Genomic DNA, 25,949 nt, shown 5'->3' with positions numbered 1-25,949 from the left:
CTTTTTTTTTCCTTACGAATTCTCATTTTCAGGATCAAAAAAGAAAATAGGGTGGGAGTGGGATTGTGATAATAGGCAACAGGTGAAGACTTTGATCTCTGTGCGCCATGGTTGATGAAGGGGGTGGTGAGAAAAAGACGACCGCTATTTCGCAGATGCTGGTAAGTGGTTAATTGACATTTATACTGGTTATTTTAATCAAGAGCTGATTTTAGAGATGTCTCAGGGGTCAGTTCCTCTCCTGGCCATCCATGTCTGTTGTCACAGACATGAGTCAGGGCACCAAGCCTCAGTTCACCTGTTGCCACCTACCCAAACCGTAAGCACCATGGCAATGCTCAGGAAGGTCTGGATGGCGCTGGAGGTTTAGCTTCCTCAACCCGAGCTGGTAAAGTGATGGCCGATACCCTCACCCTCACAGTTAAAGCTGAGACAGTGAAGATGTGCCAAAAGGCCTTAGGACTAGGGTGGAAGAGCGAGTCAGATGGCTTTACCCATATGAAGGAAGCTGTTTCCTAAGTCACATGGTAACAAGGTGCAGCCCATATCATCATCCTGATACAGGGCGAGGACTTGTTTGGGGTAAAGCAATTAACTGCTTCCTGGAACTGGCTGTTCAAGACAAACGAGGAGGGGAAATGCCCTGGACCAGGACAGACTAGTGATTCAGAACTGGTGACAGAAGTTCCTGTGAGTAAACTGATGCTGATTTTAATTAAGTTCAGCACTCTTGTTGGGGCGGGGGGTCACCCCAAATTAATCATGCAGTGACTCTGTTTTAAAAAGAAAAATCCAGGGCTTCCCTGGTGGCGCACTGGTTAAGAATCCGCCTGCCAATGCAGGGGACACGGGTTCGAGCCCTGATCCGGGAAGATCGCACATGCCGTGGACAACTAAGCCCATGCACCACAACTACCGAGGGAGGTTATGGGGAGGGGGAAGGGTGAGCTGTGACGGGGCGAGAGAGAGTCATGGACATATACACACTAACAAATGTAGTAAGGTAGATAGCTAGTGGGAAGCAGCCGCATGGCACAGGGATATTGGCTCGGTGCTTTGTGACAGCCTGGAGGGGTGGGATAGGGAGGGTGGGAGGGAGGGAGACGCAAGAGGGAAGAGATATGGGAACATATGTATATGTATAACTGATTCACTTTGTTATAAAGCAGAAACTAACACACCATTGTAAAGTAATTATACCCCAATAAAGATGTTAAAAAAAAAAAATAAAATAAAAAAAAAATTAAAAAAAAAAAAAAAGAAAAATCCAAGAAAAGCAGGGATGTTAGAAAGAAATGGAGAGACTGTATGATGTGGAGGAAATAACACTGACTTGAGATCAGGAAACCTGAAGATGAGTTCTGCTGGTTCTGCAAGCAACTGGCTTGAAAACATGTGCAAAATCGCCTCCCCTCTTTGGGACTCGGTTTCCTCATCTATACAATAAAAGGCTGGAGTCAGGGATCTCTAGGACACCTTCCAGCTTTAAGAATCATTGATTCTAAATAGCCACTTTAAAGAATTTTAGGAAGCCTGCCAAGAAGAGTGTAAAGATCAAATAGGAATTCCAAAATGGACACTTGGTGTTTTCCAAACTGTGCTCCATGGAACACTAACAGTGAATAAAGTGTTTCATTTTTTTAAAAAGTGTTCAATGTCAAATAAGTTTTGGGAAATACTGTGTGCTACATTTCTCTTTTTAGAGATGGACAATGAAAACCAGCATGTTATATGGTAAGTCCAGCAGCAAGAATCTCTCTAATCTTGTTTAATCTATGTTTTCCCAACGTTCCCCCCGCCCACCCACCATGGAACCTTTTTGTTTTAGTGCCATATCTGTAAATATCTCTGGGAAATAGTATCTGTTCTACTACACGCCCCCACCCTAAATCTAGCTCTAACATTAATAATAGTATTTTTAAATTGCACCAGAAGCAGAAAGGAAGCAAACTAGGGAATCTCTATTATAGTTGACAAGCATGGGTGAAAAAATACGAAATCAAAATAATTTTTCTAAATCTAACTGGCAAACAAGACATTTATAGTCCACTAGAACTAGAGATCATCTGCTCAAGAATCGTGTAGTCGTGCAAGGGCAAAATTCTGGGAGCCAGAGTGTGCAAAACAATCTAACAGGTGTGCCCAGAACACCCACGGGAGTCACCCTGAGGCTTCCTGTCTGGAGTGCAAGGTGCCGCCATTTCCTTGTCTCTGGGGTTTTTTGTGTATAGCACTGACTACTTATTTTCTGGCTTCTCTGTTTTGTCCCTGAAGCCCACGTCCTGGTTGTCTGGGTCTGACCCATTTCTGAGGGTGGCCTGTGTCAGTGTCAGCTGTTTCTGCTCCCACTGACCAGGATCCCCATGTACCCCACAGCAGGCCAGCTAGTGGGACCTCTAATCAAGGGCCCGGTCATTGACTGTGGAAGGGATTGTGGTGGGGAGAAGAAAAGGGCGTTTGTTCGTTATGCATACAGAACCTGTTTGGAAGCAGGAAGCCATTAGGATTAAGCCATTAGGATTGATCAATCACTTTCCTAGACAGAAGCATCTATAGGAATGGAGTTCTCGTGGGTCCTCATTTCTTAACTTTTGTAAATGATGTGAAGGAAGGAGTACAGAATGACACGACAAACTATAGGAGGTACTAAAATGGCAAAGAGTAAATAGCAGTATGTAATCTCAAAAAGCTGAATGAATAAAATTGCATAAAATTGCCAGGGGCTTGGGGGCAGAATGAGGTCACTGCAGATGGTGGAAGCAATGTGGCCAGGCAGGTGAAGCACCAGTAAACCTGGGGACAGGTGAGAACCTTGGAAAACGGTCAGAATTTGGGAGGTCCAGAAAGGGGTGGTGTTAATGATTGAAGTTAGTGGGGCCTGGGAATCAGGTAAACATGGAGATCCGGCCGGGGTTGGTCTTGGTACCAGATTGTCTGGCAGCAAGCAGTGGGGCCCTAGCCCTCAAGCAGAGCCTCGGTGACGGGACGTGGTCCCAGGAGCGCTGGTCAGAGGAAGGCAGGTCCTGGGCATTCCTCTTCTGATCCAAATAAGACTTGCACGTGATAAAAAAAAAAATAGTGCAGAGGTGCTTGTAACATAAAGCATAAAAAGTAGTCTCTCATCCCCCTACGCCCAAAGAGCCCCTCCGTGGGGGCAACCATTTTTAATACTTTGGGAGCTAACTACATTACCAAGCAATATGCCTATACCTGTAACCTGATTGATTAATCAAAGTCCAGACGTAATTTATTGACTCCATTGCTAAGAAATAGAGAAAGTTTAGCTCATTTACATGTTCCTCCATCCACTTCCCAATTTTTGATAGTTATATTTTAATATTTAGTTCTTTTTTGATTGCCTTTACAACTTTAAATAATACTCTTAAATCTCTGTTATCAATTCTAGGCTACATCCCTTCACTCCTTATTGTTGGTATGGGAAATTAATATTCTGTGTTGTGTTTTAGGATTAATGTGTTAGGGTCATATTTATTTTATGTGTAAAATATTTTTACAAGGCATGCTTTAGTAATCTTAAGGGAATCCCTAATTTTAAGGGAATCTGAATAATCCTTTTATATTTGTGTTTTAGAGCAATATTAGGGAAGCTATAAGTAGATTATTAGCAGGTGAATGGGCAAAATCTCATGAAAGCTGTAGTTTACAACTTGAAGTGAACACAGTTTCACTCAAACACACACTCTACTAAAAATTTTTTTTTGTCTTAAGATTGCAAGTCAAAAGGCTTTGGAACTTCAAAGACAAGCTTCAGTATTCTTGGAAATTTCTTGCTCATTTTAGCAAACACTTAGAAACTCCCCTTTATGATGACAAGATACAGAATAAGTTATAGCATTAACTTAAAATTTATTGCGACTGGTATATAAATATTTGCTAGCTGTTTCCTTATTGACCTAACAAATTTAATGGCTAACTCACCTTTCAGGTTTTCTTATTAAACTAATCGAAGCTTCTAACATTCAAGCCAGTCCTGAGTGAAGGTCATGGGACTTTTGTTTCCCACACTATTACAACAAAAATATAAGTGCCTTTTCTCTTCCCTCTACTTCTCTTCCCTCTTTTCATTTCCAAATAGCCGTTAGCTATAGCTTTACTTTCACTTCATCAAGGTAGGTAATATTTGTATTCTACTTTGTAGCTATAGTTAAGTCCTCTGTGCTACGTCTGTAGGTCAATCTTAGAAGCTAAAAAGCAATAAACGTATATACTACCATGACTATGTAGCTGTTCACTGAAGACTAGAATGGGCTGGGCTAGAATTCCATTTCCTTTACTGCTATTCTGATGTGGTCCTTGTGTCATTTCGGGGAGAATGTTCTGAGTATCACGGCCAAATGGGTTAATTAAAAAAAATTTTTATTAGTTGTTTAAAATCATGTCATATTTTAGTTTGCTTCATGTTTAAGTGTTGACTTTCTTGTTCACTTTTCCTAGAGTTTCAATGAGCTTTTTTTTCTTGTTGCCAAAATATGCAGTCAGCGTATTCTTAAAATAATTCATACTGTCCATTGTGTTGAATCCAGCTCCCATCCAGAGGCATCCCTACTGGGGCCTCCATTCTTCTGCCTCAATCCCTACTGGTTTCTCTGCCGTACAACGGTTATTCTGGGACTTATAAATTCCTGAGTTATTATCGCTGCTTTCTGAATCATGTGTTTTTCTCCTTCACAGTTTATATCCTCATTTTGCTGGAGTACTTGCTTTAGTATCTTCCTCAGAAACTATATGTGGGGACTTCCCCGGTGGTGCAGTGGTTAAGAATCCACCTGCCAATGCAGGGGACACGGGTTCGATCCCTGGTCCGGGAAGATCCCATGTGCCACGGAGCAACTAAGCCCGTGCGCCACAACTACTGAGCCTGTGCTCTAGAGCCCATGCTCCGCAACAAGAGAAGCCACCGCAACGAGAAGCTCACACACCACAGCGAAGAGTAGGCCACGCTTGCTGCAACTAGAAAAAACCCGTGCACAGCAACGAAGACCCAACGCAGCCAAAAATTAATTAATTAATTAAAAAAAGAAAGAAACCATATGTGGGAGGTAAATTTCCTAAGCCCTTTTTAGCTTAACTTTACTTTTTTCTTTTGCGGTACGCGGGCCTCTCCCTGCTGTGGCCTCTCTGGTTGCGGAGCATAGGCTCCGGACATGGCTCACAGGCCCAGCCGCTCCGCGGCACATGGAATCTTCCCAGACCGGGGCACGAACCCGTGTCCCCTGTATTAGCAGGCGGACTCTCAACCACTGCGCCACCAGGGAAGCCAGCTTAACTTTACTTTCATTTAACTGGTAATCTGGCTAAGCCCTTGTTAGCTTAACTTTACTTTCACTTAACTGGTAATCTGGCTGAAACTCTAGTTTCAAAATAGCTTTTCCTCAGAATTTAAATATCAGTGCTCCATTGTTTTGTAGAATTCATGGTTGCTGATGAGAAGTTTGATGCCAGTCTAATTTTTGTTCCTTTGTAAGTGTTCAGTTTTTAATCTTTGGAAATATTTAGGATTTCTCCTGAAATTGCACAATGATGCATTTAGGTGTGGACTTTTTTGTTGTTGTTTACTTTATGGGATATTTCAACATACAGACTTTTGTCTGCCTCAGTTTGAAGACATTTATTTTTATTGCTACCTGGTTATTTTCTTTTATTTTCTCTGTTCTCTCTCTCTGTTCTCTCCTGTTAGTTGGATGTTGTAACTCCAAGATTTCTCCTCTATTTCTCCTATTCTTTGCTCAAAATTTCTACCCCTTTATTTTTCTGTTCTAAATTCTGGGGTATTAACTTAACTTTATCTTCTAGATCTTCCACTGCATTTTTTGTTTTAGTGATCATGTTTTTAATTTCCAAAACTTTTTTCTTGTTCTTAGATTATTTTTTGTTTTTCATAGCATCTCACTTTATAGGTAGAATATTCTTCTTGGATGTGTCTGGGGCCACTTATTAGTGTTTTCTTCAGAATTCTCTTCTGTGTCCTGATTTGTATGTTTCTTCCAGCCCAGGTGGTTCTGTTTTTATCATGCATGTATCTGTGTATTTGTTGCTGGGTTTTGTTACACACTTGGCGATCTTTGGTTGCTGGTGTGGGTCCCCTGCTGTAGTGTATGCGGGTCTCCCTGATGGGGTTCTTCCTTCATGGGAGAGCTGACGGCAGCACATTTGTGGGTGTGGCTGGCTCTTGAGGAGGGCTTCATTTGGGGTGTGAACATCCACACTAGCGGCCCTGGTTTTCCTTGGGCAGTTTATTTAGATCTTCTAGAGAAACATTCCAAGGCTTTCTTTTCCTTCCCTTTTATTCTGTATCATTTTCTCTATTTTCTATGTTCCAGACATTTGTAGAAACTTTTCATCTACTTAAGGCTCTTTGCTTATAGGCATGTATCCATTTTCCCCCTTAACTACCCTTTTAATAGGATCTTGGGAGGGAGGGGAATGAGAAGAAAGAAAATGTGCCTAACATGCTATTTTAAACAAAAAGACCTTTAAGAATTACTTTTCCCTTACTTCAAAATGATCACTATAGAAAATTAAGAAAGTAGAGATAGACAATAAAATAGAAAATGATCTGTTTTTCCATCACCCAGCAATAACATTGTTAAGATTTTGAAACATGTTCTAGTTCCTTTTTCAGTTTTCTACACATCTATTTATCTGTTTTTTTCTTTTATAACAATAGCATCATACCATATGTCCTGCTTTAGAATATGCCTCTGAAATTGAAGCGATAGCTTTGAAGTCTCTTTTCATGTCACAGCGTATCCCTGACAATAATGGTGACCTGGTATTTATTGAAAGATGTATCATCACATATTTAGCCAATCCTCTATTTTTAGACATTAGGTTGTTTATAATTTTCACTATTATAAACAAGCATTTATAAACATTTTTGGATAAATCTTTACTCATATCCTTGACTGTTTACTTAGGATACAACCCTAGTAGTGGAATTGCTGGGTCAAGGTTTATGCAGGTCCCCGCCTTGGTCCAACATTCACAGTACTCTATGAAATAGCTCTGCTTTAACTTTCTGGGCCCAAACTTTCACTTCACTCCACTGCACTTGAGTTCCCTCAAGCATTATAGCAAGGACGTTAAGAGTACAATTTTTGGAATCACACAGACCAGGGTTGAATCTTAGCTTTGCCACTTACTAAATGTGTGGAGGCTATTTTAATTAACCTCTTTGAGCACTAGTTTCCTTTTCTATAAAATTGGGGAAATAATTCTACTTTTCTGATGTGGTTGTTGTGAGGATTAAACGAGATAAAAAATGCATGAAGAGTGCTTAACACAGGCTCTGTCAGGTTCAAAGGTTCCATAAATCTGTAATGACGGGGTTAGACCCATTCCTCTCCCTAAGCCCTTGCAAATCTTCCTTCAAGTCCACGTTCAAGATGCACCCACTCCTGTGGGCTTGTAGAGCACATGTGGGCTGGACCCACCTGTGATGTTCAGAGCACATTGTCTTGTTGGTTTCCTGTGTGTGTGTGTTTGGACTGAAGCGATGTCCTCACCGTCCCGCACTGTGCTGTTCCTCCTTATCGTGACTAACTGCTTTTCACGCGTGTTCATGGGGAATAGAGTCCATGATGAAAAGGAGCTCGCCACTCAGTGTTGGTAGCATCAGGATGGTTCTTTGGAGTTTGTTTAGAGCCCTTTGGCAGCTCAGGAGCTTTGAACATGGTAGCTGGCTCCGAATATTGGTTGAGACCTGCCCCTGGGACCCCTGAACCCCAGTGTAGTCTGTGGGCAGCAGAGGAAAGGAACTCTGCTGAGCAGGCAGTGGTGGGCACTTTGCTAAGGCGGAGCCTCTCCTGGATGTTGTCCATCTGGAAAGCAGAGCTCAGAGCTCAGCATGTGGCCTTGGGACCTTTGTGTGGCCTGCCAGACGTCTCCCTGGCCCTCATTACTTTGCACTGGGCCATAAGATGCTTTTGAAGCCAATAGGGCTTTCCACCCAAACTCACCCAACCCACAAAGGTCCCTTTCATGCCTCGAGGATGCCTCCCCAGTTGCCAGGGGAGATTGAGAAGTGCAGTTTGCAGAGCTGCATATGGGAGGGCTTGGCCCTGGGATCCCTTCCAGGAGAGGGCCCCGAGGAGGGGCAGATGATTCGTGGAGTATGCAGCTCACCCTTCTCTCCCATCTGGGTGTCTTTCAGGAGTCATGGCCGGCTTCAACATGGGGGGCGACCTCAGGGAGCCTGCTGCCAGCATCCCCCTGGGCTCCCTAGCAGCTGTTGGCATCTCGTAAGTTCCCCTGGTGGCAATCATCTGGAGAGAGGGAGAGAGAACCCCAGGCAAAAGAGGGGATTGCTCCTTTAGTTCTAAGAGTGCCCCGACTGTGACCTATCTATTCTATATTCCAATCCTCCTTTTAACACTCAGCCAGCTGGAAAATTCACGTCTGGTGGGTTCAGACGATTGCCCTTTCCTACCCGCTGCCTGGGAATGCAGCAAGGAGGAGGCTTGTTAACCAAGATGAAATCCTTTCTTTCCTTTTTCCTCAGACTCCTGCCCCTCCCCCTCCCCCACCCCCATTTTGAACTTGGGCATTTTGTAACCTTTGAGTTTCCAGGGTCATTGCAGGGAATATAAAGAGGAAGAATTTTGCCGTCAGACAGACTACGATTTACATCCCAGCCCAGCCGCTGGTTGGCTGTGTGACTTCAGGCAATTTACTTAACTTTCTGAGCTTCCTTTTTCTTCTCTGTAAAATGGAGGTAATGAGAACATGGGTGCCCCATAGATTGTGGAGGAGATGCTGTGTGTAACAGCACGTAGTAGGAGCTCAGAGGCTGACTCTCCTCTTCCCCCAGCTCGCCTCCCTGGCACTGCCGCAAGGCTGTCAGGCGTCCCTATTTTAGTTCGCACTCTGCCACCCACGCAAGCAGGCTGGGTGCCTTGGGTCTGTTTCTGACCTTCTAGAATCTTCTGTTTTCTCTCTGTACACGGGAAGAAGCTCCTCTGCCTTCACTGGGTAGGCGTGAAAGGTAATGAGATCCCAGACATGACAAGGGCCCAAGAGGGTTAAAGTGCCTGTATTATTTTAACTGTGATGTTTTAAAAAATATTACTGTGTCTGTTTCACCGATGCTGTGTTTGCTTTTAGCTTGTCATGATGGCACTGTTGCTTCTAGCCAGGTACACAGCACCTGTCTCTGTTTTGTGCTAAATAAGGTGATCTCGTCGGGAAGAAAATGAGGCTGACAGAGAGAAGGTTGGGTGTCAGGCAGGAAGGGAAAGAAAGAGCCCTGTCTCGTTTTTGGTCACAGCTGGGAGGTCCCGGGAGGAGCCTTTAGCCCATCCTCCCGCTGTCCAGATGGGGATGAGGCCGCAGGGGTCATGTGACTTGATCGAGGTCACAGGGCATCTGAGGGCAGAGCCAGGTCCCTGCTGGCCTTTCACGTGCGGCTTGGCTCTCTGTCACCTGGGGGCCAAGGAACAGCAGGCCTCCAAGGCCTGAAAGATGATCAGCTTGTTCTGCTGCAGGATAATGGGGTGCAGGGCTACCAGTCAGCCCCGGCCTGCATCCTGGCTACCTAGAGGCCTGGTGGGCCGCTGCTCACCCCCAACAATCTCTGTAATGTAAGAAAGAGGCAAAACAATGATACGTTTATATAGATGTGTGTGTGTGTGTGTGTGTGTGTGTGTGTGTATGGAATATGCTAGAGGAGAAAAAGTACTGGAAGTGCCCCCCAGACAAGCTGGGGAGGCCTCATGATGGGCCTTGCTCTGTCCTCTGGGACAGGTCTCCTTGGGAACCCGTAGGCTGAGTGGGGTGGGGTGGGTTGGGATGGGGCTGGGCGAGGGCAGGCGGCAGCTCTGCTCTGCTCTTGGGTTTCTTGCAGGTGGTTTCTGTACATCGTCTTTGTCCTCCTGCTGGGCACCATCTGCACCCGAGGGGCCCTTCGCTATGACTTCCTGATAGCAGAAAAGGTGGGTGAGTCCTGCACTGCCCGACAGGCTCAGGCCGCGGGGTCATTGATTGGCTCTGAGCAGCAGTGGCTGCCTCCCCCTTGCAGCCCTGCCTGGGGATCCATGTAGTCTCGGGCTCAGGACTGAAGTACAGGGGCCAAAACCATGGGGAAGATGCAGGTCCTTCGTATGGATCCCTAGACCCGGGTAACAACACCTGAAAAGGCACATGCATGCAGGTGCTAAGTAATGGGGACACAAGCATCCCTTCATGTCGAAAATCAGGGCAGAAACAATCTGGTCCCCCGAAATCCCGAGCTCCAGCAGCCCTTCATTTTTGCCAATAGCCTCCCCTTCCGCCACAAGCAGGAAGTGCTACTTGCAAGAAACGGGTAGGAAGGAGGAGGCTGATGGATGGAAAAGAGGGTGGCAAGGTGGAGGCAGATGGCGGAAGCCCGGCGCCAAGGTGAAGCGCGGTGAGAGGCAGGGCTGGAGGCCCCTTGTCCCCTCGGGCTCCCCAGGGAGGCGGCCCCGGGTGGATTTGGCTTCAGTATCTGTTTCCTGAGCCCTGCACCCTCTGCCCGCAGAAGATTAGCGAATTCCTGATGTTCCACAGCAGCCCTGGAACAGGCTGGAGGTCATGTGACAGTCAAGGACACTCACTTGGCGTCTCTAGAACCCAGGAGAATAAGACTTGCACACATTCTTCTGGAAATTCCCCAAAACTCCTATCTTCCCATCAGTTCCCTGGGGGAAAAGTGGGCCCTGAGATTGCTGTCATGCATCAGAGAGATGCGCCAGGCCAGGGAGGTTTTCTTACTCGGTTAACTCCTGAGTATCACTGCTCATATGTAGGAGAAAGTACCCTTTTCTCTGGTGTGAGGGTTTGCAAAGCAGCCTTGCAGACACATGGAGGGGCACTGCTTGGGGCAACCTGGGGCCGGAAACTCTGAGCTACATTTTACAGCTACGTTTGGGCTTGATTTTCACATTGCCACAGGTTTCTTTTTCAGGCATGTAGACGCCGGTGTCAGGGTGATATTTGTTTTGGGGGGATGGGGGGTCTTGGCCTTACCGTGTAAGCAGGTTTTAAAAGGGGGAGCGGTTTGGGTAGTGAGAGCGCTGACACCCACCTCCCAGGGCCCAAGGTCCTAGATCCGCCCCCCGCCACCGCAGGCGAGCAAGGTTTACTCTCAGGGGAGGAATCAACATCAGCTTCCCCCACTTATATCTCCGTGCTCGCTGCCGTCTTGCGTTTCATCTCCCAGGGGCCTCTTCTCTAACTGTGGAATGAAAAGCTTGGCCGCATCAGAGGGATTAAAGGCCTCCAGGAGCAGCTGGGCCTTGGCCTGAGGGAGCTGCCAGCTGCTGTCTGCACCATGCCAGTGGCCAGCTAGCTCTGCCCCTTCACAAGCCGGTTCTTCCTCGTGGATTCCCCCACGGAGGTCCCTTCAACCACCAGAGACTCTGATCTGGATGGAGGGAGGCCAGTGATCCCTGGGCGGGGTCTCCTCTCTCAGCTCCTTCCCCGGCTTTGCGGGGAAGCTAAGAACGGGTGTGTGGGAGCCTAGGCAGCCTGTGTCCGAGGAAGGCCACAACAGCAAGCGTGTAAGAGCGTCTCCACGGACAGCGCAGGGGAGACTTCGTGGAGTGGAGATTCCACCACTAATAATAGACTCGTGAATGGGGTCAGGGAGGGGGTGGAGTTTGTCTGAAATGCCACCTGTCCCAGGCACTAAAACAGCTAGGCAGGCAAGCCCTTCTGTGGCTGGGGACACCTGCCAAACCATGCCTGGCAAATGCACGTGGGAATGTCCCTACGCGCATACCAGGTGAGGGTGGACAGTTGGTTTTTGGAGAGGACAAGAGACTGTTTCCCGGAACAGGCTGTTGTAAAACCTATGAAAGAAAGAAAAGATGGAGTTCTTGACTGTCAGTAGCAAGCAGGGGCCAGCGCAGCAAGTGAGGGAACAGAGACGGAACCAACCAGGGCAGCTCCACAGCAGCAGCGCCCTGGTGCATTGCCCCTGGGGTCCCCTACAAAGGGAACCATGTGGGATTTTCCCCCCAAAGCCACGAAACCCGGCTTTTCTCCCTTCTTGCCCTTCGGCATCCCTCCTTGGGACTGACCCGGCTGCAGAGCAGGGACTATACTTGGGCAGTAAGTTGGGCCACAGACAATTGTACTCATGGCACCTGGAGGATGGGAGGGTACAGCACGAGAGGCTGGCAGGTACAGGTGTGGCCTCCTTACGTGGTCCCTTGACACAACCTGCCACCCCCATGTGGTTTTAATAAACTGCTCATCTCTCCCTCACATCTTAGCTGTGGCCTGGGTTCTGAGCTGGCCCATCTCTGAGCTCTCCTGGGCCCAAGGAAGCAAGGCCTCTTCCGTCTGGTCTGTGTGCCCCGAGGGCTGGGCACAGACCTCCAGCATCCACCCCTTGGCGTTCCTCCCGTGAAGCTCCTCTGAGCACGTCCCTCTCTTTCTCGCGAGCTTTTTCTGCCAGAACACTTATCTTCAGCGGCCGCTGGCTGCCCTGGATTCCTTTCCACTGACCTGCAGCGGGTCCGTTCATCTGTTTCTTTCTGGGTTTCCTGCAGCTTCTCTGATCTATTTCTAATTATTTGGCTTCCCAGCCCATGGTTTCTCTCAGAAGTTTCTTTTCACTTTATATCCCTACCCCAGAGGAACTTTTTCCTGGATGTTCGGTGTCAGTCTCACTAATGTTACACTTTCTAAAAACCCCCGAGTACGTCAAGGTGGCTCTGAGGTAATCCGTGTAAAGCACGATACCTGGTGTATAGTAGGAGCTTATCACATTTTGACTCTCTACACACTCCTTGTGGGGACACCCTTACAGATAGGACACATTTTGGGGTGGGGAGATTTTTTCCTGTGAATCCACATGTTTAACTGAATAGGAAAAGCCCCCAAAGTGTCAATCCCAATGTTATTGGGTTATAGAAAAAGGAGTTGTATAAAGAGCAGGTATTAGTAGGGGTAAAATGAAATCGATTGAATAATTTTTTCAGAATAAACTTGTAGGCAGCCCAAGAAAAAATGTTTATTACACATCAAAAAGACCAAGTATTTTAGGAGCTCTGGGGCTTGCTAACTAGCAAAAAAAGAACAGACCAAGTAGGAACAGTATCCGCAAAGCATGTTAGTGAAACATGGGGTATCCTACGGGGAAAACTGTCATCACTCTTGGATTAGACAGTCACGGCTTCCCACGTTCACAAGCTACGCCTGGGAAGTCGGGGTGAGGCAGGGCTCGTGGCTGGCGGGGGGAGCCCAGCCCAGCATCCGCCACCCAGCCCCACCTGCCTGTCTTCTGCTCTCCATCGTGGACACGGCTCTGCCTCTCAGGAAGTGAAGCCGACTTTGTTTCCTTCTGGAAAGTGTCTATCAAGTGAGAGAGAAAACTTGCCTGAAAGTTGCGAAGTTGGTCAACTCATGGAATGAGGACAGTGTTAGAAAACTCATGTCTCCAGAAAGAGGGAACTGCTGAGGCACCACTATAGTCATACATTTGGGATCGTACAGGTGTCAGGATGTACTCCTCAGTAGTGTCCAGGGGCCACACGAATTAGGTAAGGCAGAGTGAGTACCTTGGAAATGCCTTTATATTCAGTCCTTCAAGAGAAGAGATCAGCCAGTAGGTTGGTGGGCTCTCTCAATGACTGGAGCTCCAATGGGAGCTGGGATCAAATACCAAGAGCAGAGAGCCGAATTAATGATTTTCATCAGTAGTTACGAAACGAGAAATTAGGGTAGTTCACACCCCAGATAATGTTTTAGAAAGACAGCTTTTTGTGATGACTCACGCCGGTGGAAGACAGAAAGGCACATTTTACTTTTTCCTAAAGAACTGTTGACACACATCTGCTCAAATAGATTCTTACTTCCACCTCCACTGGCACAGATAGCAAGTTTACAGCCCCATATAAATAGAGAAAATGATTACATTCTGCGCAGCTGGGAGCGAAGCTGTGGAGTTTACTGTTGCACCTGTAAAACCTTGCCCTATGCCAGTTATCTACACGGTCCTCAGGAAATGCTCCCTACATGGGTGGATGGATGAGAGAAAGGAAGGGGCAGGACTCAGGTGGGAGAGAGAGAGAGAGAATGGAGTTGTTATAATATATCCAACCACGAGGACCAACATTTCATTTATTTTTCAGAAAATTGACTGAATAACAGTTTTATATAAAAGAGTGGCAAGTGAGCAGGCCATTCGAAACACAATTGACAAACTGGACATAAGTCCACAATTGACACCTGGACAGTTGTCCCTTTGGCCCTCAGCCCCAGGGCTCTGCAGGGATCCTGGGGAGCATTTGTGGGGAGGCTGGCCAGGATGGAGGTCACCATATCACAATCTCATGTTGCCAGAGACGTCCTCTGGTCAGTTCCATCACTGAAGGATGCCAGCCTGGGCAGTCTTCTTCCCACTCATGTCCACTGCAAATGGGCAGGCTATAAATGAAAAAGAATTATTTTTATATATTTATTTATTTATTTTTATTATTATTATTTTTTTGTCTGTGTCGGGTCTTAGTTGTGGCACACAGGCTCCAGAGCACATGGGCTTATTAGTTGCAGCACGCAGAGTCTCTGGTTGTGGCATGCAGGCTCCAGAGTGTGTGGGCTCTGCAGTTGCAGCACGTGGGCTCTCTGGTTGTGGCGTGCAGGCTTAAGTTGCCCTGCGGCATGTGGGATCTTAGTGCCCCGACCGGGGGTTGAACTGGTGTCCCCTGCATTGCAAGACCAAGTCTTAACCACTGTGGACCACCAGGAAAGTCCCTGAAAAAGATTTTTTTTTAATTGTTTATTTATTTTTGGCAGTGTTGAGTCTTTGTTGCTACGTGTGGGCTTTCTCTAGTTGTGGTGAGCAGGGACTACTCTTTGTTGCAGTGTGCAGGCTTCTTACTGCAGTGGCTTCTCTTGTTGTGGAGCACAGTCTCTAGGTGCGCGGGCTTCAGTAGTTGTGGCACACGGGCTCAGTAGTTGTGGCTCACGGGCTCTAGAGCGCAGGCTCAGTAGTTGTGGTGCACAGACTTAGTTGCTCCACAGCATGTGGGATCTTCCCGGGCCAGGGATCCAACCTGTGTCCCCTGCATTGTCAAGCGGATTCTTAACCACTGTACCACCAGGGAAGTCCCAAGAATTTTTTTTTTTTAACTCAAATGTATATAAGCTTTTGGTTAAGAAGCAGTAAAATTTCTGCAAGGAAATACCATGCCTGCCTGTGCTGGAGAATTCTCTGAGGGGAGGATGCAATGAAGACAGTGTACCATGCCCAGTGGCTTTCACCCTCACTGCACATTAGAATCACTGGAGGCCTTTTGAGAAATCAACCACGTCTGTGTCCCATATACTAATTAAAGCAGAACTTCTGGGGTGACTCGTGTATAGCCAGAGTGGAGAACTACTGGGTCAGATTTTCCAAAAAAAGCTTTTGATAAAATTTCATCACAGAGTCCATTAAAAGAAAAAAAATCAACAGACAGAAACAAAGGTTACAGATGGTATCTCAGGATGGATCAGGGATTGATACTGGGACCAGTTTATCTGACAATTTTATAAGACATCCAGGGCACAAGTCACAGTGAAGCCGTGAAGCTTTATGACTTCAGCGGGCACTTGCTGAACCCTGTGCGCCAGACTCAGGTGTGGCAGGGAGGGGCCAAGATGCACGAGACTCAGAAGTTTATGGCCCGCTGGCAAGATGGGCCGTGAGCGTAATTAACTGCACCACAGGGCAGGAAATAAGGTGCCATGGGAGCATACAAATGAGGTGAGGGAAACGTTAGATGACGTTAATTTCTTCTAGTAGTAAAGTGGTAAGGAGGGTGTGAGTGGGATAGTTGTAAGATACCCATGACATTGAAGGAAAGAGGAGAGATTTATTGGGGATCAAGATGAGGCCATGCACTTAGGGAGAAGTCATCCACACTGAATTAAGGAAAATGTAGGCTCTATAGTGGACCTTAGTCTTGTCCATCAAACTTCTGTCCTCCCTGACCATTTGGGGGTTATTCTCCCTGTGTGAGGGCTTGAAGGGAGTGAGCCCCATTTAATATTATAGGGGTCCAAATGACCAGACTCTCACTTGCCTGTCCCTTTGTGGCCCTGGTAGGGCATGTGCCTGAGGCTGGGCCCATCAGATGCTCCAAATGTAATGAATGAGGCAAAGATAAAGGTATGGTGAGGATTCATCTTTAGGGCAGCAGGTGCTGGTCGCAGCTTGGTCAGACTGCTCCTGTTCAGGGGTCTGAATATGCCTCCAGCCTTGGGTCTCGCCTTTACCCGAGCCTGATCTTTCAGTCTCCTGACAACCGATCCTGTGACCCTTCTAGTAGCCTATGAATATATTCTTAAAAAAATATTTCCATGGACTTCTCTGATGGTCCAGGGGTAAAGAATCCGCCTTCCAACGCAGGGGACGTGGGTTCGATCCCTGGTCGGGGAACTAAGATCCCACATGCCGCGGGGCAACTAAGCCCGCGCGCCACAACTACTGAGCTTACGCTCCGCAAACTACAGAGCCCACGCACCCTGGAGCCCACGTGCCACAACTAGAGAGAGAAAACCTGCATGCCACAACTAGAGAGAAGCCTGCGTGCTGCAACGACAGATCCCGTGTGCCGCAACTAAGGCCCGACTCAGCCAAAAACAAATAATAATAATTAATTAAAATAAAGTTTAAAAAATTTTTGTTAAAAAAAATATTTCCGGTCGAGAATCCTGGCTGATGCCGGTTTCTGGTGATAATTTACGGGCCAGGAAAGAGGTCTAGCCAGTGTTCCATATAGCTTGATGCCACTGACCCAGTGCATTTGCTAAAGCAAGGAAGTAAAAACTGGGGTGAGGAGAGTCTTCATGGAGAAGGGTGTTAAGTAACAAAACTGAAAACGAAATCTAACCCAACTGTAATAGTTGGACGATTAAGCACTTAGAGTACACAGTTCGGGGCATTTGCCTAAAGTAAAGTAGAAAGGAGAAGGTACCTCAAATACTCAAGAAAAGAGAGAGACTTCCCTGTGGGTACAGATGAGGTCCAGCTCAGGAGGGAGAGATAGATTCATGACAGACAGTGTGGGACACAGCTGCATGGCCAGCAGCACTGATCTGTGCAAGGTGACACGAAGCAGAACAGCTCTGCCCTCTCTTATTCTATCTGTTGTTGGTGCTTTCTGGGCCACGTGGGTCCTGGATCTCATTCTTTTGCTCAGCATTTATATTTCTGTGTTGGCACCAAGTGGACCAGGATGAACCAGGTGGGAGCCCTGCAGAAATGAAGCCAGTGGAAGCGATGGTGTGCCCCAACCTCACGCTGAGGTGCAGCGGAGCCCAGAGGCGCACCAGGCACACCTGGTGACGGGCTGGGGGTGGCCTCATGGAGGAGCGGAGATTCGTGCTGAGTCTTGAAGCACAATTGGGAGTTTAAGAGACAGACGATGAATAGATTAGGGGTGTGGACAGAGGGTTCCAGCAGGCAGAGAAATCATGCTGATAGACTCTGAGTGTGCAGGGTGTGGGGCTGGAAGAGTCACAGACCAGGAAGAGCCAGGAGTGTCGGGGGGATGGAGAGCCATTGGTATTTTTATGGCAGGGGCATTTTGATCAGATGTGCATTTAGGTCACACTGGCAGAGGCTTGGGGACAGAGCTTAGCCACTTAGCATTGTTGGTGGTGGTGGTTCTCAAAGGTTAGTCCCCAGACCAGCTGCATCAGCATCCCCTGGACACTTGTTAGAAATCCAGACTTGGGGCCCTACCCCAGACCTACTGAATCAGAAACTCTGAGGTAAGGTCCAGAAATCCGTGTTTCAGCAAACACTCCGGATGAATCTGACGCACACTCAGTTTGAGAACCTCTGTGTAGTCCGTACAAGAAGTGATGGTAGGTCAAACTCAAATGGTAGCAGTGCCAAGGAAGTGGGGTGGGGCTGGGGTATTGGAAATATATCCAGGATGTTGAATCTAGAGGATTTATGGTCAGATGGGGTGTGGGGGGGTGGGTGCCAGGGGAGAGAAAGGTACGTAAGCAGGTTCTGACACTGGATAATGAAACTGCTTCCTCATATAGGTGTCCCTGGTGGGCTTCCTGTTCCTTTTGGGCTTATACATCTCGTCCCTGGCCTCCTGTATGGGAGGCCTCTACGGAGCACCCCGGATCCTGCAGTGCATTGCCCAGGAGAAAGTGATTCCTGCGCTGGCCTGTCTGGGGCAAGGGGTGAGTGACCTTTTCTTTGAGAAATGTACATTTTGCCACTAACCTGATCGTTGGCCAATAAATTGCTTAAGTCTTTCTGATAAGAGCCGCTGGTCCGCTTCTGGTGGGGAGAAACAAGAATGCACCCCTGTCCTCTGGCTGCTTTAGTCTGGGGCCAATGGACAAAGTGTCTGTCAATGTCACAACCACCTAGGGCCCTTTAGCACTGGGTTAGCTAACCGTCACCGTAGCACTGTGGACCCTGCACAGCAGGGAGAGGGAGTGCCACAACCTTTAATAAAAATAAATTCTGGGGCTTCCCTGGTGGCGCAGTGGTTGAGAGTCCGCCTGCCGATGCAGGGGACGCATGTTTGTGCCCCGGTCCGGGAAGATCCCACATGCCGCGGAGCGGCTGGGCCCGTGAGCCATGGCTGCTGAGCCTGCGCGTCCGGAGCCTGTGCTCCGCAACAGGAGAGGCCACAGCAGTGAGAGGCCCGTGTACTGCAAAAAAATAATAAAAATAATAAAAATAAATAAATAAATTCTGGATCCTCCAAGTTTAGCCTAGAGGGAAGAATCTCTTCGTGAGGAGGGGAGCTGGCCCTTGCAGTTCTAACTGTATCCCGGAGGTTCACCTTCCCTTTGGGGTTGCTTTAGGATGATTCCTCACACCTCTGGTCTCTGGGCTCTCTGTTAGTCATCACGGCCCAAACCCTACTACAACTTGGTTGAATCATGGAACCATCAAATGAGACATTCCTAAAACTGAAGGGGTGACAGGAGAAAGAAACAGAACCCCACTTTCCACACATGTGTTTTGCAAGCTGTAGTTGATTTCTATGTGGTTGGAACACCACAGGGGTCCTCCCCACCCCCTTCCCATGCCCATCCCCCCTCTTGTTTGGGGCCACATAGTTACAAGTCACCTTTAATTCCTCCCTTTACCTTCCTCCACTTCTTATCCACCAGTCAGGGTGGGCGGGTAGGACAAATGACTGTCATCTTTAGTACCTTCCATGTGGTATATGCCTTTTATTCTATTTTAATTTCATTTATTTTTTATTAGATAATATGTGTACAGGGTTCAAAACTAACAATGATATAAAAGGCACCCTGAGAAGTTTTGCTCCTGTCATGAGTCTTCCTACTCTTTCTTCATCTGCGCCCATGCCTTACCAGTAGCTGGTTTTATTAGTTTTTTAGGAATCCTTCTCTCTTCTAATTTTACAAAGATTGGTTCTGCCCTCTTGCACTGTTGGTGGGAATGTAAATTGACACAGCCACTATGGAGAACAGTATGGAGGTTCCTTAAAAAACAAAAAATAGAACTATATACGACCCAGCAATCCCACTACTGGGCATATTCCCTGAGAAAACCATAGTTCAAAAAGAGTCATGTACCAAACTATTAATTGCAGCTCTATTTACAATAGCCAGGACATGGAAGCAACCTAAGTGTCCATCGACAGATGAATGAATAAAGAAGATGTGGCACATATATACAATGGAATATTACTCAGCCATAAAAAGGAACAAAATTGAGTTATTTGTAGTGAGGTGGATGGACCTAGAGTCTTGTCATATAGAGTGAAGGAAGTCAGAAAGAGAAAAACAAATACCGTATGCTAACACATATATATGGCATCTAAAAAAAAAATGGTCTGAAGAACCTAGGGGCAGGACATGAATAAAGACGCAGACGTAGAGAATGGACTTGAGGACACGGGGAGGGGGAAGGGTAAGCTGGGATGAAGTGAGAGAGTGGCATGGACATATATACACTACCAAATGTAAAATAGCTAGTGGGAAGCAGCCGCATAGCACAGGGAGATCAGCTAGGCGCTTTGTGACCACCTAGAAGGGTGGGATAGGGAGGGTGGAAGGGAGATGCAAGAGGGAGGAGATATGGGGATATATGTATATGTATAGCTGATTCACTTTGTTTTACAGCAGAAACTAACACACCACTGTAAAGCAATTATACTCCAATAGAGATGTTTAAAAAAAAAGATTGTGTTCTATATACATTGTTCTGTACCTTGCTTTTCTTCATATAATATAGCTTGGAAATCGATCTTTTCACATAAATATAGAGAGAACTTTCTCATTCTTTTTCCATCATGTGTATATTCTGTAGTTTATTAACCAGTTCCCTATAGATAGTATGGCTTCCAGTAAACAGTGCTACAAAGGATACTCTTGTGTGTGTGTGTATGTGTACAATTTTGTACATGTGCAAATAGATATAGGATAAATTTTCATAAGTGGGCTTGCTGATCAAAAGGTAAGTGCATTTTTAGCATTAATAGATATTTTGCCAAAACACCTTCCATGGAATTTGTATCATTTTGTACTTCTACCAGCGATGTGTGAGAGTTCCTGTTTCCCAATAGCCATCATGACTGTTAGATTCAGGCCAAAAGACCCTGCTTTATAGGACTCTGTTCTGGTCTCTAAGAAATTCATGAGGTCAAGGGGACCTGCCCTTCTAGATCCCATATCCACCTTCTAGACCATGGTCCAGGTATCCTACACCCTGGAATTTCCTTCCCAGATGTCCCCCAGCCTAAATGCAGGGTCTGCCAGGGCGTCTTCCCCGAACCTGTCCATTTTAGGGCTAGGGTGTGGGCTGAGAATCCACATGTGGGTGTGAGCCCGCCCTGCAGTGTGGTCTAGGAAGACAAGAGTTGCCGGTGGGCAGTGAGCTGGATCCTGCAGTGAGGAGCTCCGGGGAGTGCAGGAACTCTAAACTTGAACCTGGCCTTCCCCATCGTCCTGAAGTTATATTTGCCGAGGAAGGAGGACAGAACATACTTGATTTAATGGTTATGAGCTTGGTTTATCATTGTGCGTATCTGGACACAGGGCGTGTGGCTCGCCATTTGCACTCGTGCCTGAGCACCACAGTGTCAGATGAGCCTGTCTACAGCTCAGTGTCAGGTATGAATTTTTGCCAGTTGTGCGGTGAGACATGGCATCTTAAGATACTTGTGATCTGCATTACCCTTATTAGGAAAGGTGTTGAACACCGTTTCCCCTAAGAGTCGTTTGCATTTTTTTTTTTCTGTGATTGTTCATCTTTTTCTTCTGAATTGACAGATGCTGTTTCTTTGTTACATGTATTACAAATATTTTCTCTAGTTGTCACATGCCTTTTGGAGGAATATTTTTTGTCGAAGCTCTTCTTTACATATGATTAAATTTTACTAGTACAATTTTTCTTTTAATGGGGGAGAGAGGAAACTTTAAAAATTTTTTGAGGTATATTCAGCATACAGAAAAGGGCATAAAACCAATATGAACAGCTTAAACAATGGCTATGAAGTGAACATCGTGTAACCTCCACCCAAGAACACTGCCAGCCCCTGATGCCCCCCTCCACATACCCTCTCTGGTCGGAGCCCCGTCCCTCTCACTGTGGAAGCTACTATCCATATTCCTGTGATAATTTCCTTGCTTTCTCTGTGGTTTTACTCAGGAAACTTTTTCTGAAAGGGGCCAAATAGTAAATATTTCAGGCTTTGCAGGCCCTATGGACTCTGTCACAACTGCTCAACTCTGCTGTTGTAGCTCGAAAGTTGCCACAGACAGTACCCTAATGGGGTAAGTGTGGCTGTCTTCCAATAAAACTTTATTTGTGGACACTGAAATTAGAATTTCATGTAATTTTCAGGTGTCACAAAATATTACTCTTCTTTGATTTTTTTCCTAACTCTTTAAAAATGTAAGACCATCTTTAGCTCGTGGGCATACATAAACAGATGGTGTCCAGATCTGGCCCAGGGGCCATGGTTTGCCACCTCTGGATTACATCCTAGTTCAGTGTTGCCTGTTTTTTAAACTTTATATGAATGTGGCATGCTTCTTTCATACATCATTATGTGCATGTGATTTCTCCGTGTTTTTGCTTGTAATAGCGTCTTGTTTATTATCATCTCTATATAGCATTTCCTCATTGGCTGCAGTTTATTTGCTCATCTTGCTGTCATGTTATGTCCCAGTTTGGGACTGTTACAGACAGTGCGGCAAACATTCTTGTAGTAGACTTGTTCACGTATGGCATTCTTGCAGACCCTGTACCCATTCGTGGAATTGCTCATTGTTTTTAGTGGGCTGTCTGTCTTCTAATTATTTTGTAGGGATTCTTTGTATATTCTGCATTACCCTTTGTCAGTTACACGTGTCACAAATATCTTTTCCCGTTCTGTGACTTGACTTTTCTTAATGTGTCTTTTGGTAACAGAAGTTCATGTGTGACTGTTTTATCACTTTCCAACCCACGCTTGTCAAAGTCCTTTCCTGGACCACTTGCATTTCCTACAGTTTACCTAAGACCTCCTTCCGCTTACCTAGGACCCTCCTTTTAAGTTTTTGTTAGTTCATGAGGATTTATTTTATCCTTGGTAGTTTTATTGTTAGAGTATGCTAAATAACTGTAGCAAATATACCCCAAAATGTAATTTTCAAAAACAATAAAATGTATTTTTACTCCTTTTTCTAAAAAAAATTTTACTCTGAGGTTCTAGGGAAGGTGTTTCAAGTCAACAGGGCCTCTGATCCTCAGAGAATCAGGCCACGATGACTTCACTATCTTCATCTTGTGACTCTGAAGATTGCACTCTGTTCCAACCCTCAGTAAGGGGAACGCGCTGGAGGAACATACCTGGGAGGTTCACGGGTCAGATCTGAAAGTGGCTGACGTGCCTGCCCCTTCCATCACAGAGTGCTGGTATAAAGGAGATGGGAGCAGTGGTTAGATCCTGTGTCTATCCTGAGAGTAAGACTGACAATGTTTACTGGAGGAGAATGAGTGAGTGAGAAGAGGCATCAAGAATTTTGCTTGACTGAGCAACTAGAAGGATGGAGTGGCCATTTTCGGAGGTGGAGAAGCTGCAGGGGAGTAGATTTGAGAGGCAGGACATTGGAGGATCAGCAGTTTGGTTTTGGAAATACTAGGTTTGAGATCCTATTAGACATCAACCGGAAATGCTGAGCAGATAGTTGAATATTTAAGTCTGGATTTCAGGGGAACATTTCAGGCTGGAGATTCAAATTTGGGAGCTGAGAGCATTGAGCTAGTATTTGAAGCCATGAGCCTGATTGAAATCCTAGAGAGGGAACATAGACAGAGAAGAGAAGGGAACATAGACTGAGGATGGAGCAGGGGATTGCTCTAAATGCAGATTTCAGAGATGTGGAGAGGCCAGTGACAGAGACTAAGGAGCAGTCGATGACAAGGAGACGAACCAAGAGAAGCGAGGAGACCAGGGAGTGAGCAGCTGGGTCAAATGTAATCCTTAGGCCAAAGAAGATAAGGACTGAGAAGCGACTATTGCTTCTGGCCCAAGAACTGTGTCAGTGACTGTAAGGAACAGCTTCTGTGGAGTGGCAGATTATATGGAGTTAATGCATTTTCTCCACTCCTGTCCTTCTAAAAGTCACCATACTCCCCCTCCATTAATAACAGATGTGCATAAATGTGTGTGTATGAGAACATGCATGTGCATGTTTAGTATCAGAATTCCCCCACCTCAGCCACCAATGATTCTGCTATGTCTTCCAGGGTCTGCCGCTCCCGTTCAGGTCATTTTCTCCATTAAAGCATGGGAAGAATCAATTTTGCACTTCTTTGATTTCCAAGGGTGGTGTTAAACCCAGTGAAAGACAAAAGGAGAAATATTTGTGAAATCCATGTTCTATAGGATTGTCCCACATTAATGGTTACTAATACAGTTAATGCCTGTTGGATGTGTTGGGCGCCCACTGTGTGCCAGGGCCGCGTCAAGCATTTTACGTGCATTAGCTCTGATCTCACAGTAATCCCATGGGTCGGATGTCATGATCCCAAGTTTGTAGATGAACAGTTAGGAACACACCAAGAGTCACATGGGAGAAGTGGCTGAGTCATTATGAGTTGTTTCTATCAAATACTGTGATTTTCTTCTGAAATTTCATGGTCTTGCATGTTATTTTTGTTTCTGCAGAAAGGGCCAAGTAAAACACCCGTAGCTGCCATCTGCCTGACCAGCTTGGTGACCATGGCCTTTGTCCTTGTGGGTCAGGTAAACGTCCTGGCCCCCATCGTCACCATCAACTTCATGCTGACATACATCGTGGTGGACTACTCTTACTTCTCCCTGTCCATGGGTGCCTGCAGCCTCCCACAGGTGCCTGAGTCGGTGCCCGGGGAGGGCCTGGGAGCTCTCCACTGCTCTGAGCACCTGCTCCTGGAGAAGACTCCCAGCTGTGGCTCTGAGGGCGTTGCCTGGAACCTCTCTGAGGGCACTCTGCTAGAATTCACCAAGGACATGGACCAGCTCCTCCAGCTAACCAGGAAGCTTGCGAGTGGCCAGCCCGGAGGAGGAGAGAGCCACGGGATCCCAGAGAATCAGAAGGGGAAGACCAAGAAGGCCACCAAGCGAACCCTCCAAGAGAGCTTCCTCTTAGACCCCAGGTCTCCTGCTTCCTTCCCTCCTGAAGGCTGTGACGGGTGGCCTACTGCCTCCTGGGAGGGGCAGGGGCCCCATGGGAACATGCCGCGTTCCAGAAGTGAAGGGGCTCGGCCTGGGGGAGCCTGTGGAGAACAACTCATCCCTGAGCCCAGTAATCAGCCCAGGCCGAGCAGAGAAGGTGGGTGCTTTGGAATCACATGGGGCCTCCTAATTTGGGTGACTACTCAGTTATCACAACCCTCTTTCAAGTCCTTAGTTCATTTTATAGCTGGGTTTAAAATCCTTGTGAATTTTGTTTGGTATTTACTTTTAAAAGTTATGGTCAGATACCCATTGACTTTGTAATTCTACTCTGGTATAGATAGTTAATTTTGAACAGAAATTTCTAGCTACTCCTGTATGTTAGAGCTGGGAGCCATGGCTAATAATCAAATATTAATTTCATTTTACTCAAAAATCAGCCAACGTGAATGAAACCAGTTTATCCTTTCAAGGGAAGTGGAGATGTGTTTTGACAAACTGCCTGGCAAGGACTCAGTGTGTTTTGTCTCTGGAAGGTGAATCTCCCAAACCAGGCAGGAGGGAATGGAGAGAAAGAAGATATGCTTTAGGAGCACAGCTTTTCTTTGCTCCCTCAGATCTGTAGGCACAGAGACACAGGGAGAGACTCTCAAAGGGAGGCTTCCGGGCATGAGAAATTCCGAGAGAAAGAGAACTCAGAATTTTTTAGTCTTCCATATTCTAGGTGCTTTACATATATTATTGCATGTAATATAATAGATATTAGCATTTTCTCTTTTACCGGTGAAGACTCTGAGTCCCAGTGAGGTCACAGAGATGAAACCGATACTATGCTCAGAGCTGATACCTTGCACAGCTGGACATCACACCCAGGTCTCCCTATATTTGAAGCCGGTTAACCTACTTCCTGAGATCTGTACAGACAAGTGTGGGCAGAGAGGAGGAGACAGGTGACATAGAAGGAGATGTCCAAAAATAAATGCTTTACGTTCTTCCGTACACCTGCTTTTCCTCCTTTACCTCCAAATTGGTGGGTGGTTTTTAATGGTACGAGCATTATTAAAAATTTAAAAACTATGTTATTTTTGTCAAAGTAATGAGTACAGTTTAATAAGCCAAGTGGAGTGAAAAGTCACATAATCAGAGATAGTAGTTCCCACTCTTCCATACCATCCCTCTGACTCTTCTGCCTCCCCTAGTCCCGCTCCCAGAAAATCCCACTTTCAACCAAAAAGTTGCTTCTTCTGTTAACCTTCATGTTTGTAGATAATATATTTGTATTGCTACTTCTTGATATGTCAGTTTCATCTCTTGATTTCCTAT

At 46.3% G+C, this 25,949-nt stretch overlaps 1 protein-coding gene across 2 annotated transcripts in view; it reads left to right on the top strand.

The window, feature by feature from the left end:
- SLC12A8 (solute carrier family 12 member 8) overlaps nucleotides 1–25,949 on the top strand; it is a 129,373-nt gene that overhangs the window by 82,406 nt on the left and 21,018 nt on the right. Inside the window, exons 7-12 of one of the 2 annotated variants that reach the window (XM_060298188.1) lie at nucleotides 1,704–1,734; nucleotides 8,174–8,261; nucleotides 9,124–9,155; nucleotides 9,863–9,950; nucleotides 18,028–18,174; nucleotides 24,138–24,783. In XM_060298188.1, coding sequence (XP_060154171.1) covers nucleotides 1,704–1,734; nucleotides 8,174–8,261; nucleotides 9,124–9,155; nucleotides 9,863–9,950; nucleotides 18,028–18,174; nucleotides 24,138–24,783 — 1,032 coding nt within the window. The remainder of the gene's footprint in view (nucleotides 1–1,703; nucleotides 1,735–8,173; nucleotides 8,262–9,123; nucleotides 9,156–9,862; nucleotides 9,951–18,027; nucleotides 18,175–24,137; nucleotides 24,784–25,949) is intronic. The other variant, XM_060298189.1, reaches the window with a different exon arrangement.

This window comes from Globicephala melas, chromosome 4, assembly GCF_963455315.2.
Source record: "Globicephala melas chromosome 4, mGloMel1.2, whole genome shotgun sequence".
In the NCBI taxonomy this organism is placed as follows: Eukaryota; Metazoa; Chordata; class Mammalia; order Artiodactyla; family Delphinidae; genus Globicephala; species Globicephala melas.
This window is presented reverse-complemented; position numbering and strand designations above follow the sequence as displayed.